This window comes from Anopheles funestus, chromosome 2RL (genome assembly GCF_943734845.2).
Source record: "Anopheles funestus chromosome 2RL, idAnoFuneDA-416_04, whole genome shotgun sequence".
Lineage (NCBI taxonomy): Eukaryota > Metazoa > Arthropoda > Insecta > Diptera > Culicidae > Anopheles > Anopheles funestus.
The window spans coordinates 44,592,289-44,612,330 of NC_064598.1; the positions used below are offsets into that span (position 1 = coordinate 44,592,289).

General features: G+C 41.0%; 1 protein-coding gene across 4 annotated transcripts in view; it reads left to right on the forward strand.

Annotated features, from left to right (window-relative positions):
• Positions 1 to 20,042, forward strand: part of LOC125760454 (uncharacterized) — a 168,189-nt gene that overhangs the window by 95,590 nt on the left and 52,557 nt on the right. For all 4 annotated transcript variants that reach the window (XM_049420596.1, XM_049420593.1, XM_049420595.1 and 1 more), the window contains exons 5-7: positions 343 to 800; positions 6,108 to 6,846; positions 18,771 to 18,911. In XM_049420596.1, coding sequence (XP_049276553.1) covers positions 343 to 800; positions 6,108 to 6,846; positions 18,771 to 18,911 — 1,338 coding nt within the window. The remainder of the gene's footprint in view (positions 1 to 342; positions 801 to 6,107; positions 6,847 to 18,770; positions 18,912 to 20,042) is intronic.

A 20,042-nucleotide genomic window follows, 5' to 3' on the forward strand; every position in this document is an offset into this window, starting at 1 on the left:
AGAAAAAATCATCATATTGGAGTTATAATACCTACTACTTACTGGCTTTTTCTCTAAATGTTGATGTTTAATTTGCGTGGTTTCTACGTAATTTTCTGCAGATTTTTGTTTTGTGAAAAGTGTATCAATGAAAAAAAAAGAAAATTTTCCTATAAGAACTCACAAAGAAATGCATTAGTAAGATTATTGCGAAACATTTAACAGTTGTCAAAACATGTTCCCTATGTCCCGTCTGCTAATAACAAATAGCTACATTCATACGTTGAAAGCTCCCTTGATTTTTTATTTCCCGATTGCTAATCGTTTTTTTATCTTAATTTTCACTCGTTTACTCTTTCACAGACGATGAACACTCGCACGTCCACGGTGTGCTGACCAGCGACAACCTATTCGACGGTACGGTTGTCACGAACCTAGAGCAATACTACATCGAACCGGCCGCCCGTTACTCACCGGAGCTCGAGCGGCGGCACGGTGTCCATACTGTGATCTACAAACTCAGCGATGTGAAAATTCACCAGAACCACCACGGCCATCACCGGCCACCATTAAGGACAGACGGCCAAAATAGCAGCAGGGAAGGTTCATCTGTGCCGGTGCGCCAAGGTGCGACTTCCGGTGTGCGTATGTTAAATTTAGCAAAAAACCAGTCTAGCACTAGAATTCAATTCAATCCGGATGCGAGTGGCCACCGAACAGAACCGGTGGATAGTGGTGAAGCCGTAGCAGGGCGAGGTCGCACCGGAACTGCGACACGGAAAATGCGCAGAAAACGGCGCTGGCTGGAAGAGGAAGAAGTGGTAAGTTAAATTATCCTTGGGTTGTCTTGTTCCACGAATACGTTACGCACTAAAAAACTCGATCCTTTTAAAACGACTGCGCAATCATCGTCCATGGTAGAGGCTGCTGTGTATGAAAGCTTCCACTTACCGGCTGGCTGGTATGTTTTGCTCGTCAACTTGTCGTCACTAACTTTTGCACATTATCGAATCATTCATCGAAAGGATTGGGATCGGTGGAAAGTTCAATGCGCAACGTATACGTCGGCATTTTCACCTGCCGTCGGTTGGATAGTTTGTTTTTTGCAAGTTGAACCGTCAGTATGAAACGAGCTGGTGCGTCATTATACCTCCGGACGTTTGGAAACGGTGGCAAAGTTTTTAAAAATAAAGATATCCGAGGATTAGTTAATTTTATTTTCTCCATTTTGCAACGCGCCAGAGAATGAGAATGATGAACGGAAAAGTTTTCCATCTCCACCGGTCCACCCCTCCACCCAAAATAAATGTCAACGTGCCCTACGGTGCGGAAAAACTTTAATTCCTATGGCACTAACGGTACGTGCCGCCGGGTGCATTTCATTAAATAATGAAACGTTGCCGTTCTGTAGTAGAAGGGACGGGAACGAGAATGTGGTGGAATGTGATGAAGAATTAAATCATGGTCTGTGTTGAAATCATTCACAGAATAAGATAGGTTGTCTTCCAGTTCGGTCGAAGTTGCTCTATTCGTCCACAGAGCCGAGACGACATGTTACTAATCCGAGAGAGATTAACAGAAACATGACACGAATACCATTTATGAACATACCGACATTCCTGTGGTCTGTGCAACGGGTTTGAAGTTCGTAGACCTTGAACTTCAGCTTGCTTCCAATTTCGATGTCAGTGTGAACGTGCCGATGACCTGGTTGACAAATTTTGTGTAAGAAAAAAAAACAAAACACTGGAAAGAAGGGAAAATAGTTTCACTGCAAGTTGTCAACTTTTCCCCACCGATTGTCGGTAGTCCCTCGGCTCTGCGTTTGCCTTCAGTGCAGGCAAAAGTGTGAACCAAGTCGGTCAATTATTTGCATCGATAATCTAATGGAAAGGACGTTCATTACCGATATTGAGCGGATTTTGCGAATAGTTTTGCGAGTGGAAAACGGAAAACGAAACGGTATGCTCCTGTCCTGAACCGAACCATCGAAGGAAGGAACGTGTAAAGCTTCGACTAAACCACAATTTGCTTGCACAAAATCGACTTACGGTAAATCTTGTTACGGGGTTTGTTATGACAAGCTGCTTCATTTCCCTAGAGCGTTCGAAGCTTTACCGTAACGTAACTATTTGTGTCAGTCCGTACAGTGTGGCTATTGGAATTGTTTACACCTTCACGGCTGATTATGGAAATATGAACTAACTTAATTTGTTCGAAATAAAGTAAATGGATCAAATGATGGACGAAATCAGAGCATTTTCGTTGGGGAATCTTCTGTACGAACTTTTTTTTAAAATACTCCGAAAATATCCCTCGTTTAGAGATATCATAGTTGGAGATATTAAAAGTTGGAGAAGCATGATTTTTTCCTGCCTTGGAAGAACAATTAAAACATTTTCTTGATATTAGTTTTAGCAGAAAGTGTGTAGATTCAAGGAACAAAGAAAAAATATTACCAAAAAACACAAAAGTTGTCGATATTGTAATATTTAATTTTCGGAGCGCTGTGAAACGCCAGATTTGATAAAAAAATAATTTCGTTACATTAACTCATTGGCGTAAAACATTTCTCGGAACAGAAAGAAATCAATAAAATTCAAATGAGTTCCTCGAATCTTCAAAATTAATATTTATGACAAACTGGTAGAAATAAAAATCATAATTTTTTTACTTAAAATGTTGCACTATTTTAAAAATAAAACCAAACGAACTTAATTCTTCAAACGAATATCGAGAGTGAAAATGAATTTTTGATAAATTTCTAGTCAATCAGTTCACAGATTATCATGATCTTCTGGGTATCGGTGAGAAAAATGTTATTTTATGAATAAAGCCTTGAGATATTCGTTATAGCATGGGAATGAGAGTTCTCTTTTGGGCTGTAACTTTTTTTGGTCGGTCCATCGATTTGCAAGTTTGATCATTCTTGGGACCATCAGGTATGAGAAAATCGATTTTCTTTTAGTTTTTTTTTTTTTTTTGTTAGCGAAAGTCTCCTCGTAAATTAAGAAAATTAGAATGAAATGCTCGAGTGGAATTTTAAATGACCTAAGTAAGTTCTCTTACTATCGTCGCTCAACTCCTATCTAGCGTACCAATTTGTGAGCAGCATATAACGATTTTATTCATCGTCTCCACTCCATTGCAATTGTTGTCCTTTGATCTGGCGATTAGAGCGACGGTTTGGCCAGGCACTGATGCACGGTACAATCACATTGCTTTCAGTTTTTCCTACCAGGTTCAGCAAATCCCAGTTTTCTTGATCAATAGAAGATTTCCTCCTTTGTTGAACCATCGTCATGCCGGTCCGTTGAACGTATGAGCATCCTTCGCTCGAGGACACGACTACTTCAAATACATGCAAACATCCTGTGCGCCCCGGAGTTGATTTCGATTTCGTTTGAAGTTTTGCATCGCTACAATGACGCGTTCGGTCTTCATTGCTGTGGCGAAGGAAATTGTAACCCAATGATGTTCCTTGCCATGAAACGTTGGAAGAGTTATGTGTCGCCGGAAGGTGGTACGACGTACGTAAACGGCGAACGGATATCGAACGATTTTCAAAACGATTGCGTTCGTGCAGAACTCTCTCTCCCTCTCTTTGCCAGGCGAGAGTCCTTTGTGGTTGGCCCTGGTCACGGGAAGCGGAATGTGCTGCACCGGATGCATGGGGTTTTAAAGTCGAATGTGTGGCCCGGCCTGTCTTACCTCTGGAGCAAAAACCCGTCGTCACACAAACACGCTGTTGTGCTTCCATCTTTTTAAATGTTGGCTTTTCGTAAAAGAAAATGCCTTTTACCGCTTCGGTGCCATATCCGTGCGATGGGTTTAAGGTACGTGTTCATGGCATCATTCACGGCACTGCCGTTTTCGGTGAAGCTTTGCGAAGAATTCCTGGTGTACCAAGATGTGTGGTCTTGCTTTCCCATGGCAGCACACGTAAGGGGCCGTAGCGAAGCGAAAGATCTGAGTCCCATTCCGGTGCACTCCAATCAAGTTGTAGACTAACAGCGCTTTCCTTGCTTTCCACCCCTTTTTCCACCGTGTGTCCCAGCCAGGTTGATCATAAAATGGTGTAGCCGCGGACGAAAATCGTTCACCGTCATCGCGCCCGGGTCTGGGCGGGTTTTGGGTGGATAGCGTTAAAAGGTCGCCCCCGGAAAGCAACCGGAAAGCTTTTAGCCTTTTAGTTATTTACAAAGCTTACGCTTCGGCGGCGTTTGTGAGTTCCGGGTTTTTGTACCCGGCTTTCGTGTCTCCCGTCTCTTTTTTTTGTGGCATCTCTTTGTGCAACACTCGCTTCACTCCACAGGCATCTGGGACGGGTTTGGTGGACATTTCTTCCCGATGCTGTGTACGTGTTCGACCCCTAAAACCCCCCTTCCCCCCCCCCCCCCCCCATTTATGTGAGCATCTTTGTATGAGTGTGCATCCGTCCGGTGAATTTAGAATGATCGAACCGTACGAAACGATTTGGTCCCTTCCCCGCTGTTCTCGTTTCCGTTCCGCAAAAGGGCCAGCAGAAAATGGTCCCGAAAGGGAAACGAAATGAATGTCAAATCGGATTCAGTACCAGACGACACAGTGCGACAGGCGCCTGCCGACGGTACACAACGAAGCATCACCATTTCCTGGTCCTTGCGGACTGCTTCTGCTGTATTTGGAGCAAGGTGATGAAACACAGTTTCGTACTATTTTTATTCGATCGAGAAGTTCCAACCTCTTGCATGTGCTTCTCCCCAAGATCGGACCGAAGGAACAGGGATGATGCGGTAAAGCGAAACACGATGGCGGGTGAAACGCATGAAGATTTCATACCGGAAGTGAGGACCGTATTTACATTTCAATGGCTCAATTCTCTCCATCGGGAACGCAAGACCCCCGAAGCTATTTGCTGAGTGGCACAGACAGTTTCTACTTCATCGACCAGATTGCATTACTCCAAGGAAGGCGACAATGGCGAACTGAAGGAATCGGTTTGTTCAGTCTCTTATTAGTGTGTGTGTGTGTTCTTTTCCTTCATCTTGGGCCAAGCCTCACCAAGCAAAACTCCCACAGAAAGAAACATTGAGGAGCTACATTGGCAAGAACCAATCGAAAACCCCTTTTTCGCCATTGTAGCAGTACTGTTTGAGACTATCTGTGCCACTTAATGGCCACATTAGTGAGTGCCTCTGGACTGATCAATAAGTAGCAAGCACCACTCCACTTCACAAACTATCCATTTGTGTGAGTTTTTTGTGTACTTTCCTTCGTAATCTGATTCAAGTGGGTTCTACATTTTGTTTTGAGTCCATTCGATTCTCACAAAAGCACCCAACTCCCGGAAGCTCTTGCTGCCTTTTAAAAGGGATTTTAAAAACAATGAAAATTCTTTGCTGCCTGGTCAGATCTCAATAGGGGTTTGTTCCGATAACAAAAAAAAGCAAATAACTTGTGAGTCCAGTGGGAAAAGAAAAACTCATTCTTAACACGCACCTTACACAATGTATTAACAGCGTTTGGTTCTGCTGTGTGCTTTCCAACTCCTAGTAGATTTGCATTTCTTGCTTGCTCGTTTTGTCTACTCACAAATCCTACAGCTTTTGAGCTCAGTTCTATGTCGGTTCAGCATGGTACGGACCACTAGCAGCATGGATGTAGTTATGTGGCCCTTTTGTAAAATTTGTTCGTACGTATATTCTTTTTTTTTGCACTCCGCATTTGTTGCTCGTCAAGTCTTCCAGTTTCCTAATTGCGTTAATTAATTGGCATGCCTGGAAATCATCACTCTTCCAAAACAATGGACAAAGCAAAGGACGAACTCGGCATCCTTCTTGGTGCTCTGGTAAATTGTTATGGATTTATGTGGGTAAATTCCCCGAGAGCTGACTAAGCAAACCCCAGCAGACCGTCCCCATACCCCACCCGGGGTCTGTCCTCCAGTACGCGGGCCCTTGTCCTTCTGTTGGGCGGAAGTTGTGTAACCGGATGCCGCAACTATTCGCCTGCACCGGTTGCTACGCTCACTGGGAAATAAGGGGAAATAACTATAAATTGAGCTGATTAAGGTTGTTGAAGCAAGCGGGCACTAATTGGTTGTTGTCTTGTCTCTCTTTACCACTCTCTGTGCCACACTATTGCAGATACAGGAGAGTAGAAACCCATCGCTGCCACTAGATCTAGAAGTACCCTATAACAATGACTACACGATAGTGCGCAGTCACGGGAAGGCGACGAACGACGGCAGTACCGTAGCAACGGCTGGTACCGGTGCACTACCCCCGACCCGTACCACCATCAACCGAACGGTCAATCGTGGCATTATTGGTGGAACGGGAATCGATGCACCGACGGTACGAACTACCGCACCGGCAGTAAACAATCGTAAGAACCACTTTCTGTACAACATCTACAATCCGCACGGCAGCGGTAGTACCATCATTACGGGCGGTGGTATGGTGAGCGGCATTGGGGGTGGTGGTGGTGGTGCGGAACAGTTCCCGTGGACGCGCACGACCAATATGACCGGTACGAACCACAACAAGGATCACTACGTCGAGATAATTACGAAGAATGGATCGACGCGCAAGAATATTCCGGTTGCCGATCATCCGGATGTGATGGTGAATGGGAATATTAATCTGAACGTGCGGAACGATCTGCACGATCACCATCACCATCATCAGCAGCAGCTGCTGCAGCAACAGCAGCAACAGAAGGAACAAAAATCGTTTGCCAACTCGCTGTACGATCGGAAGAGCACTTGTATGTTGTATCTGCAGGCGGACCATACCTTCTTCCAGAAGATGGGCTCGGACGAGGCGAGTATCGAGGCCATAACACGGCATGTGCAGCGAGCAAATCTCATCTACCGGAAAACAGGTTAGTGATTACTTTATTTACTGGCATCTTTTTGGGTTTTGTGAAGTTACAAATTTTTTGGAAAATTTTGAGAATGATTTATCACAATATTTATACATTACTGGGTCTCAAAGTAAATTTACAGCATTTCGCAGGAATATCATATTTTATGTATCATACTTTGGATTTAATTCTCGGAAGAAAAGGCCGATGTAATGTAAAAGTGTGCGAAGGCACGGACTTCGGTGTGTTTAACACACACATTCGAAGCTTTCCACAAGCTTAGACAACCATCCTCAATTTATGTAGACGAGCTGGCTGCTATCTTTTATGCAATATTATTGATAGGCGGGATTCCTCCAGATCAGTATTCTATTTTGGCAGACTGTCTAAGTGCTGTTGAAGCACTGAGATCTTTTGAGGCTATAAAGAGTTCCGATTACTTCAATTGCAAAATTTAGTATACCATGAGCTCTTCAACAAGAGAATAACAAGTATTCCCGGAAATGAGATCTCTTGGCAAAACGAGGTGCCTCCGAGAGAAACTTTCTTGAGAGATCGTTCTTCCCCCACGTGTTTCTTCGCACTTCACAGCAGCTATGCAAGGATCGTTAATAGAGCATGTGTATTCTATCTCGCCACAAGTATCCTGGCGCACCTGTTCCATGAAATTTCGGTAGAGCGCGCATTCATTCGTGTGATGTCCAGATTTATGTTGAATCGTTATGCGATGAATGCGCACCTTCAACGTATAGACATGTCCGACTTCAAGGTTTGTAGTTGTAACAACGGGTTTCATGACATTGATCACATCCTCTGGTCACGTCATGAATTTGATGTGAAAAGACCTATACTTCTATCAGCTGTTCGGGCATCAGGAAAAAACCCACTCGATGCGCGACATCCTGGCGCAGAAGGACTACGAGTAAGCGCGGATTCTGTTCGTCTTCACCAAAGAGAACAGAATCACCCTGTGATCCCTTCCCCTTTTCCCTCCTGTAGATAGTAGTTGTAGTTGTCAGAAAGTTGGGAAAATTTTAGTTTCTAATGGACCATCCTTTGAATAAAAATGATGGAATATTTGATAGCGACAACGGCTGAGACATATTTAAAGAAACAAAATTATTTCTACACCCAATATTTGGTTATATTAACAAAACCAATCACGAATTCCGTGTATAATGCTAGTTAGAAAAACCAAAAGCTCCATTCGATTACGCCAATGAAATCCAGACCAATAATCCTTTTACATTCTTGCCTTGCGTCCTCGAAAAAGGGTTAAACAAACTCTCGAATCAATTTATTTGAAACCGTACAAATTGCAATACTCTCAAAACAATATGTTTGCATTAAATTGCTTATTCCATTTCGTTACGTTTCGTGTCCCCTTTTCCGCACCCCTATTTTGCGACTGGAATGTCATTTCGTTGTTGGTTGCGAAAATGCATAAGCATATCGTTCAGTTTAAGTAATATTTTATTGTAACCATTCGTATCGGAAACGGGATCGGATTTTGGTGAGACATCAGGCTAAAACAGTTTAAGGTGGCAAGACCTGACCTTACTATCCCATTTTCCCTGCATAGTTCGGTTCGCCAAATTCACTATCCAGACAATGGGCGAAAAGCTCTCGAAAAAGAAGCTATCATGAATCTCTTAACCTTCTTCGGCCGGTTCCTTTTTGTGGCGCTAGGAAAAACCCCCAAGACCGGGAAAAGCGAACCGATCGACGATGGCATCCAAATTTAACACTGGCGTGCATGCATGCCACAACACAATTCGTTTGAAAAGCATTGGCACCGCCTTCAGCTTACCAACGTCCCCAAAATCGCTTCCTTCACGAGGACTGAAATTCTCTCTCGTGCATCGTCGAATCGAATCACAAAACTGTATTTGATAGTAGCTTGAATATTTTGGCCCATCTTTGTCCCCGCTACATGGGAAGTCTTTATGGGAGGCCACGAACAGGGATGATGGTACCGGTGGAGGTACGGGAACTGAAATCGGAATAACTAAACCCAGTCTCCCAGTTCCTCCGCCAAGATGGGTCGGCAACGTACTGCATGCATCGCTTGCACCTTGATCCCAAAAAAAGCAAAAAAAAAAGGATCGCCCAAAATATTCCGACAGCCAAAAAACTCGTTTATAGCATTACATGTTTTCCGTTTTTGCTTCTGCTCGCTCGTCAACCGACATCGGAATTGAAGTTAAATCGTGGATGCTCGGGGTCTGGAAAATGGTGAACCGGCAGAGCGGTGTTTATATGTATTTTATTCCTGAACATTTGCAACTTTTCCTCCTATTTTGGGTGCCATCGCAAACGAATACGTTCCTGGCACGGAATTCACGCTTTTTTTTCTTGTTGGTTCCTTTCTTTCGGTCCGTTTTTTCCCCCGTACAAAACAAACGCTGTTCGGAAGCGTGTGCGGTGTCAATGTAGGATTCGGTCCATTTGTTTTATTTTTTATTTTTTTGCTTTTCTACCATAAACAGAAGCTCGGGGTTGGCATGCTGAAACGTAACTAGAAACATTTGTTCCGACCAGAGCGACAGAACTTCTCGTGCATGGATGTTATCATACCCGTGTGTACGTGTGTGGACGTGGTGTGTGGCGATATAAGTGTGTGTGTGTGTTTGTGTATGCATACGGTTGTTTTGCTTTCTTGTACTCCAATGCCCGTCCAACATGTGTTTTGTTGCTGTAGAGAAGATTGTCCCATTTTCAAAGGGTTTTTGGATGTCGCTACGGTAGCCTACCTGTACCGATGCGATGTAATGGCAACGTCTTCCAAACGTGGGGTTTGATCCTTCAGGTGGTTACGGGTAGCAAATAGCGAATACTGAGCTGATTGATAATATCGTTGCATGTGGAGCCGTATTTCGATGTGCCGGGTTCCTTTGTGTTCTCCAACAGCGTTCGAACAACTGTACAACAATCGTCTCTACAGTACCGAATTCCATTTATGTTTTTAACCAGAATTCTTTGCTGTAGAAAAATAGAACGACGATTTTTCTTATCCAATTCTAGCTGGATCGAATCTCTTGAATGTTTGACAAAGAAGTAAAACAGGCCAATGTAGCTAGTGTGCCAGAGTTGTTTGCATTTTTTCCGGTTACTGCCTCAACAGAGCAAAATCTTGATGCGGTAGTGCGATTATTATTTATTTTACATATCTTTAGTAAAGCTTCCTTTGAATTCGCATAGCAAAATTCGAGAAGGAGGTTTTGAGATTGTAAGCATTCGAGGAAAATAATCTCGAGGATAGAATCTTTGCTTCATTCAAATGAGAACACACTTTTCTACTACTATACAGCATGAAGATTAAATAAACTACCGACATGGAGGGTGTTTCAAGATTTGTGCTTTATTTTATTTATTTTTTTTTAAAATAAATAGTTTATGAACAATTTTTTTCCTTACAGGCAAAATAATCGTTCTAAACAGCATCTTTTCAGAAATCTTATAATCAAGGTTCATATGTTTTAGGTTTATTATTATCATTATTCAGGTTTTTGTTATTGATAATATTTTTTAATTTTACTAATTTATTTTTTTACGGTTAGTCATATAACTATGGTTGAGCTCTTAGACTTCATTACTTTCGAGAGCGAAATGGAGAATGAAAATTCTCCATGAAGTTCATCTTTCTCTTCGTGTCGCTACCATCTGAAGAGATTTTGGTTTGCTGTTACTTGCTTTCCTTGCCTTTATTTACTCGGAGCAGAAAACTGAGTTCTTGCTACGAGGGGAACGGTTCGGATGGGATTTGATTCCCGTTGCCTTCGTGTGGGACTGGTGCCGCTACCATCTCAACAACCCGCTCAAGTTAAAGTGTTATTCTTCAAATTTTCTCTATTTCTGTTTCTTTTTAAATGCATAATGCTATTTTATTTTTGGTTTAGGAACACTCTGCTCACAGTTTCTCTCATCCATTCACTTCCTCACGAGGAAAATATTATCGCTTTTTCTATTCGACAGTTTAGCATACTGCTGAAAACATTCTTTAACTTGAACATCCCGAAATTAATATTTAATTTGGACATTAATTTAAACGATATCTCTGTAGATGTCATAAAATTTATGCAATTGAACGTTAATGATATTCGTTAAGCCTTTATTACGATTAAAATAATGAAAAACAAAATTGAAAAAAATATTTAAAGCACGGTTTTTTTTCAAATGTACTTAAACTACAAAGAAATTTGCAAATTATGTAGAATATTTAAACTAAACAACTAAACGTGGTACATTTATTTCGTCCTTTAGCTATATCGTATTTCTACTTTCTGTGTTAAAGTAACATTATAAAACCTTGCAGTTAATTTTCATCACAAAAAACTTCTTTTACAATTTTACACGTTAAAAATTAGCAACGTAATTTTTATCTTTTTTTATACATATAAAAATCTCCACGCAGTTTTAAACGCGCATTAACATTTTACGTTGTTTTTTTTTGGTTCAAATAATTTCCTTATCGGTAGCATTTTGTTGGCACGCAAATGGTTATGAAGCGGTATGCCAAAGTTCCCAGTGCTTAATTAAATGACATCGTAAACTCGTTCACCAACGCAGCTAGCGTGCGAAAATCAATCAAAACTCGTTATGGTTCACCTACAATACCAAACATTTGGTGGTTTTATCAAACTCGCATACTGACAGTTGTGCTCTCTGCTTTCGTTCCTCCTTTCCCTCAGTTCTATCAGGTCATGGTAACTCTTGGTTTTCAGTGACGCACTGTGGGGAGGAAGGTGATTTTGTTGTTTTTTTTTTTGTGTGTGCTCCGAAATCTCCGCAATTTCCCGCCCACGACATCGATGACATTCGACGGAAGCGCACCGGCATTCCACCAGGCTGGTCCTTCATCAAATTTTACCGCAGTCATTTTCCGGTCGACAGCCTCCGGAGGGACTGTCGCCTCCATCGTCACGATCCGTCGTATCCATCCGTACGGAAATATTCCGTTCTACCATAAGGGCCAGGCGCGTTCGATTTCGTTTGCGAAGCGTCTGCGAAAGCTGAGAGAATTTAATTCAATTCTAGCGTCCACTCAAACGCCTCGACTGCGTTGTTACGGATGCGGCGGAAACGGGAGTCGTGGATAAGGTGAAAGTCAATTTCCCACGATGTTTTCCAGATCAGTGGGCTCGTGTACGTCTTTGATACGCGTCACTCGATGCCGATCAGTCAGATCACTCACTTTCTACTCGGGTTGCTCGGGCTGCTACCTCGTCGGCTTGGATCCATTCATGCTCAATCGGACCGTCAAACCGCTGCTTAGACACCGTTTGCGTTAGAGCAATGCAAGCAACCACCCCAAAAGTGGAAGTACATCTTTCAAGCGAACTTTTGTAGCATCTTAGCGCATTTGTCGTGCTTAGTGATAGGGCAGGGAACACCAAAATTGTGTCGTTTAATCTTACCACCAACCGTTAGGCAATACGTTCGCACACCTCATCTTCTTATTATCAAACAGCCAGAAATTGGAAATCAACGAGGAAAAATATGCCGAAGATGGGTGAAATTGTAATTTGGTGAAAAGTAGAAGCGTATTTTCCAGCGTCATTGCCCAGAGAGCTCAACCAAAGCGGAAAATTGGGAAACCAAATTGAAGCCGAGGTAAAGATGTATCTGTCGCTACTTTCGCCAAACGGTGTATACACACATAAATGTTGCTTTTTGTGATCGTGGTGTTCAAATTTTGCAAAGTATTTTATGCTTATTGGAATAACGTTTAAATGTTAAACACATTTATTATGTCCCTTTTTTAAGTAAATTGAAGATGTGTTCTTGAAGCGCATGAATTGGCACGAAGTACAACATAACACTTTATCGGTTGTTTAGTTAAAAACCTACGACTTACAGTACATGTGTGCTTCTTCAATGTGTTACTACACATGGAATTCCTTTTATAGATTCAATGAATGTCACTAAGAAACATAAAACACAACAAGTGCATTTGTGACAACCAATACAAAAAGGTTTGCTTACAACTTCTCTACGAAAACTATCGTAATACCTGTTGGTTGTTGTTTATACGCAAAAAAAAACTAATGTTGTTGGAACAAAAAACACACAACTAACAACCTTTGTTCAAACGTATTTTTTCTTCTCTGTTGCTACATGGTATGAGAATAGAACTAAAAATAGGAAATAGGCTTTCATTTGCCTCATTTCATGTGTGCTGTGGTTTTCGGTACCTTTCAGTGGTCTATCGTCTTTTGATGTTAGTTTTGGGTTCTGTAGCATTTTAACATCCTTGTTCCTGTGCTCCTTTTCTGCTTTATTTGCACCTTTTTCCAAGGAATGAAAAAGCTCGACAAAAAATCCCTTTATCAAATCGAGAGGAAAGGAAAGGATAGGAAGTTTGTTTTGTGTGGTTTAGTGCTTTTGAACAAATTATTGTGTTATAAAACAATATCCAATTGATATTGGTGTTACGTGTTTTGAATGATTCATGTGTGCACTATTCATTTATACATTCCATTGTGTATCATTCATAAATCCAATTTCATGGTAGTAAATGATTTGCGAAGTAATTCCATTCTTCAAAAAAAATATACAAATAAACTCCAATTTACGAATGTAAAATAAAATTTTTAATTGCTATTTTTATGTTTTACGCATCCTCAAAAAAAATCCCCAGTTATTGACAAGATTAGAACTTGAACGTACATAGATCCGATTAAAGCTTCAGCTACCAGGCGCCTCCATCAACAATTTCAACCAGGCGTCTCCATTGAGCGCACATCATTCTATACGCGATAGATAAAACTTCAACCAACGCGTATGAAAACACACACATACACACGAATCGCATTCGTGCTGTGCGTATGTGCAGCGATTAGATTAGTGAAAATACACACATCTAGGATGAATCCTGGTATCAATGCCGCTATGGCACGCCAAAACCGTTTTACGCGCTGAACCGAAAGCGCAATCGGGTTTGTTTTATTTTTCAACTGTAATTTTTCGCCTATAAAATGGTACATCCGCTTTTCCAATTAAGTGCACATATTTTTCCGAAACCACTGTTTGTTTTGCCACCGTGCCATTTCGCACGTGCATCGAGTGGCAGGTATTAAATCCCCGCGAGTAAATCCATTCGGTTTTTGGAGTGTGTTAGTCCGATAGAAAGCAAATAATAGAAGCCAAAAAAAAAAAAGGGATAAAAATCTAATCCGTCCGTTTGATGCACTTTTCGGATGGCTACTGGATTGGTTTGGTAGCACTATTTGCATAATTTAAACTTGGTAGAAACGTGACTTCGTTCCGTTGGAAAGATGAAAGCGAAAATTGTTTGCAAATTTGGAACTGTACACAAGGAGAAATAAGTAAAAAAAAAACACTCACACACAATGATTATCTGCAGCAACTGTTCACTAGTCAGGTGTTGGTGTTAACATAGAACGTCACAAACAAGCCACTCGATCGATACGTTAGAATGAACAAGTACAGCTGCGAGCAACGGTGCGGATGGGGCGGTTCGTTGTCTCCGTGCGGACATGTTGTGGTGCGCCAAAATTTATTCCATCTCCCTGTGCCTATCTTTGCACAAAGAACACGACCGAACCAAACGCCGGCGGAAACCGCCCATTTAACATTCGAGCATGTTAACGCCCAGCCATTGAGTGGGGCAACAATGCCGCAAACGGTTGATCGAAACCAAACGGCGTGTGGAAGCGAATGTTTCTCAAGTGAATAATAAAGTCCGGAAAACCGATAATTGTCTTCTGGCACTGACACGAACCTTCGGGGCCCGTTATAGAACCCATCGTACCGCCTACTGAAGCTATCCTCATTTAGTGGCCCGGTGACGTTTCTGTCAAAGCTCGTCTCATCTGCTAGTCTCTTCGAGGTTTGCAGCGAAGGGGAATCGAACGCGGGTACAATGGGGCAGGAGAAAACATCGGCCGGGGTGTACACAAGTGATTCTCGCTTTAAGCGAAACATGCCTAGCATAAATTTAAAATTATCGATTGTGGTCCACCGGGCAACACGGACTCGATTATGTTCGTGTGGTTTTTGCCGTTGCGTTGGTATGGACAGCACGGAACGCGGCCGGTACCATAAATTGCAACAATTTATGGTAAAACATAAACAACCGTAAAGTCGCCATAAGCGGGATCAAAATTGAGACATTGGGTGCGCATTTTAATTGTCTGTCTGCATAATGCATAAAAATCGACACAAAAGCAAACAAAATAACATTGCACGATTGCCTACCGAGGGCAGTACCGGAACGGAGATTGGGTTACCATTTGTTTGGGATTTTGGAATTAAAATTTAAACCAAAACGTCAATCATTCCGTAGGACTGACGCCTGCTGCCCTACCATTGATGATAGCGAAAGGAGAAAAAAATCCCATTTCTTTATTGTTCTGCATTTGATCTGCCTTTGCTGAGTGGAATAAATGCGAATTCCATGGTTACTGGAAATGGTCAGAATAAAAATCGTTTGCACAATATGCCACAAATCAGTTAAATGTTGGAAGGCAAACGATCGTATCGAATCATAAAAATCGATCTGTTAATTATAGTTTTATGCACGACAACAATCACAATGGAACTAAAGGAAACAAAGCACGTTCCAGATCTTATGCATAACACATCATGGGGCAAAATCACATAACATATTTCCCATCAACAAAAGAGCTTATATTTTATCGTGCTGTGTATTGTATACGATCCGTTCATCCGTTTATGGAAATGGAAAATAATGCAAGAAGAAAAATAGCTGTGGGACTAATAAGTTAATGAACAAACGAGTGCATTAGCTCTGTAGAATATTTTTTCTTTCCTCAACGTTTATTCTCATTGAAATTTATTTTACATTACACAGCACAATAAGCCCATTGCATAGATGATGCTACACACCATTCATAGAGCTATGCAACAGATGTAGCAGTGTATTGCCGCAAATGCATTTTCAATGCTAAACGAACCGTATCAAAGCCTGATCAGTAATTTAAACCAGGACACTCACATCGAACGAAAGAGTACAAAGCATCGTTTTATCTACACCAGGAAAGGGTATCTTTAAAAATATTTTTAAAACAAGTACACGATCCCGATTCAATGTTAGTCGTCGCATCTGCTTGTCCAATCCTCGGCCCAATGTGTAAGTCCTGTAGCTGTATCTTTAGTGTAAGTATACATATGGTTGTGTACGTTTCTGTAAAAACCCAGTGATTAGAAAACCACTTCCACTTCCAGTACTGTGCCTAATCCCAAACTATAGGATTTCGTATTCTCTGGTCAATTCTGTACATTTCTCGTCGGTAAACCCGACGCCTGTCTCTTGAGGCCAATCGATAAATTTAACTTTGGCTCTCAATGGTGGTTTGTTTTTTTGGGGAGTAGTTCCATTTTTCGCACCATCCACTTCCGATTGTCCGAGCTGAGCCGATTCGTATGTATGTACGAATCCCTGCAGACATCCCAAGCAAGTACGAGCAAAGCTAAGCCAATTTTAATTCGCTTACCCTTTTGTGAATAAGCAAATCTGAAGCAAAAACCAACACCGGAGCACAGCACTAATGATTCGATGTGGAAAATTGTCCCTCCGGTACGGTGCGACAGGTTGTAAGGTTGATGGTTGCATTTGAGATCGGAATCGTAACACAATAGCCCAACCATCAACTGCATCAACGAACTGGAAAGAGTGCTTAATCGAAATGGAAATAAATAAAGGTTGTTACAACGTTGGCCGATACGATGAGAGATAGGCGTACGTACGGTTGCGGTAGTTAACGTAGTTTTAATTGTAGTGTAAATACGGCAAAGAACAATATTTATAAACTCAGTTTCATGTTGAATATGGTTTGTTGTAAAATTGCAGTATAGAGATGGCAATTGAATATCAGTTCAGATTTAATTCCATTCTAAACTCAACCATTAGATCGTGAATCGTGTTTTGTCATGGAAAAGATAATTTTTAACACATTTAAAACAATTAACCTTCGGCATTGTTTTATGCTTCTTGTGCATTTGTTCAATTGTTCGATTGTTTTGTCACAATTGTAGGCGAAAACGTTTCATTGTGCCTGTCATAAATGAAGTGAATTTTCAAGTGCACTTCATGCATTCTCACCGAGAAGAACACGTATTATCCATTTCTTTGCCGTTTATAAACCCAAGCAGCAGCGTCAGTCACTAAGGCGCTGGCAGGAATGCAAACATTCAACAAATGGCACCATACTGTTGGGCTCTTTTATGCTTTGCGATTTCTTTCTCCATCAACCGTACCGTAGCGTGGCGTGGATAGTATGCAGCAGAAAATTGTCACTCACAGAAATCATCCTTACCGAGGTACGCTACAGGGCCTAAGGATATTTGATGAGGTAGGCCATCAGGAATAAAAGAACCGAACCGAGTTGGTGACAGCAACCGACTCGCTCGTGAACACGAGGATCAGTCTTATCCCATCCGCTGTGTGTTGGCTGTGTTTTCTTTCACCTCTCGACTTCTACACGCTGTTGAAGGGGAGTAGGGTGTTAGTGTCCCTCGGTGCATTCCATTCCACAAGCAATATCAACAAAGTCATTGTGCAGAAATGCATCTTCTCTTTTGCAAAACCGGTCGCAGCAAGTGGTGAAGCAAAAATGCATTTCCCGCGGGTGACACAATTGCTTCCACGGTGCTTCTCTCTTTGCTGGTGATGCATGCCATTTGGGAGATGGATTGGAAAATTCGCCACCTGTACAAATGTGCAATATGTATTCTCGGGCAGATTGTGAGAATTTGTGTTTTTGTTGTGAATGTGTGTGGTGTGGTATCATATTCCTTGAGGTAGGTTGTAGTAGTGAAAATGGCAAAAATGATGATACAATCGTCACTTTGTAACAAACAATTGTCGAAACATAAATGTTAAGTTTGTCTACATTGTTGCCAATTTTTACCAATTTGTACCAGTGTTTTATTATATGTTTGCTTAATATGGAGACTGTTAATTTGCTGTTAATTTTGAAGACCATTATTAGACTTCCTTTTTCACCTATATACCTTTTGAAGCCTTATAAAGGCAGCGAGATAACGGACTGTCAGAAGGTAGAAAGAAATAAGGGGAAAACAAGGATTGTAAGAATAAATAAGAATCAAAATAAGGCGAATAAAGACCAACTTTTTGAAATGTTAGAAAATTTCTTATTTCGGAAAAATCTAACTTGAAATAGATCAATTTTTTGGCACATCAGCAGAGATATTTAAATGGTGTTCAATCTTTTTCAAATTAGAACTTTCCGAAATAAGAATATTTCTAACAATTTTAAAAACAGCTACAGTGGACACGACATTGTTTATATATGTTCCAAAAATTGCATCTGTTGTATCGATGAGTTATATGAGTAGCCGATGAGACACCTGTTTAAAACCATTGTATTTTAGTCGAAGTTTATGGTAACCATACTCCAGCTGAAGCAGTTTATTGGAAGTGATTTGCAAGTTCCAATAGCGGTAAATAAAAATTTGGATGAGTCTTTCTGTAGGTTATATTATTTTATTATTTCTGTAGGGTTGTTATAAATTCCTCTAGTTCCGGGTTCGTTCTTTATTCCTTTGTTCAGTACTTCACACTGTTTGAGGATTGACATCTGGAGGAATTGCTTGATAAAGATCCTGAACAAACACAACAATAACTCACACAAAGACATTTGGAGTGTCTCAGCAAGTTATTTTCCATCGATGAGAAGTCATGGGAATGAGCAACTGCTCCAAAGATAAAAACAGAAAGGATATTTTTGCATCATTTGGTAACTTGTGATGAGATTTTGGCTCATTATCAACAGCCAACCCGAATATCCATTGTCAAAAGATTATGCTTTGCAGTTGGTGGGGTCAGCGGTTATTAATGCTTTGCAATTAATAATAAATCTTTTAGCAAAATATAAAACATTTCATTAATTTACTACAAATGCTTACTTTAATTTATTTTTTATTTCTTTTTTCAGATTTCAATGGTGATGGTAAACCGGACAACATTACCTTCATGATCAAGCGCATTAAGGTGCACAATCAGAATGCGCTGAAGGATCCTTTGTATCGGTTTCCCGGAAACTACGGTGTGGAAAAGTTCCTAGAGCTATTTTCGGGTAAGTTCTAACGCTCACCTATGGTTCACGCGTACTCGACGTCAGAATTAGTTATGCAAAGCTGTACTGTGTTTGTGTTATTATTTTCATTCCGAACTTAAGAAACAAAACCATCAGAGGATGCCTGTAGGATACATGATACCAACCCGAAACGTTTAGTACACTCTGAAGGATATATAATAAAACGTATCAAAGGCTCGGCAATGGAATTGATCCAATAAATCCAAATAATCCCATCGTAGTGAATGAAACGCGCCCTGTGTTCGATGCGTTGAGATTCTCTTTATGAGAAAAAAAAACACACGAACGAACGAAATGGCGGGGGTTAACTTCGTTCGGAAATAAAAGTCAATTGGGGGAAAACCGATGACTGTCAATGCATATTTTATCGGAAGGTCGTTTTTGCGGCACGTTCGAATGTGTGGATAAAAGGTTTCCCTTTAAAAAAAATCCACCCCTATATTCAGCTGAGTGTGTGTGTGTGTGCGTGTGTGCGGGTTGCACATTCTGTTCTTAGTGTAGGGACCGCAGTTCAAAGGAGAAGCATAAAATGGCGCGTTGGAGTAGGTATGGTAAACGGGATGGAAATGAAGAACGAGAATCAATGCCAATTCCAACACTCGTAATGGCATATATACTAACGTCTCGTTGGAATCAGCGAATATCACTAACGAGTTCTTTAATTTTCTTTCTTTTTACAACAATGTCACATCAGAATAAATTTTTATGGAATCAAATAATATGTAAAACGGTTGGATTTTAACGGTAAAACTTATTTATACTAAACGCAGAACACTACGTCCTGATTTGTGTGTTGCGTTGACTATGATTTTTCCAAAAAGTATACAAATTTAATAAAGCTATCGTTGTTAACCACAATAGCAAAGGTGAATTTAGCTACACAAATTGAATGGAAAAAATGTTTGCAAGTTTTCCTTCAATTTACTCATAAATTTCCAACTCGTTATCACACATACGAATAATTGCAAACAATTGCACGTCCACTGTGGGCTATGAAATTTTCCAAAACAAGGAAAAACACTCTTTACACGCTTTAAGCCCTATTTGGTTGTTTCCGTTTGATACTTTCCCGTATCAACTCTTTCACGTTCTCCGTTTAGTTCCCTTCTT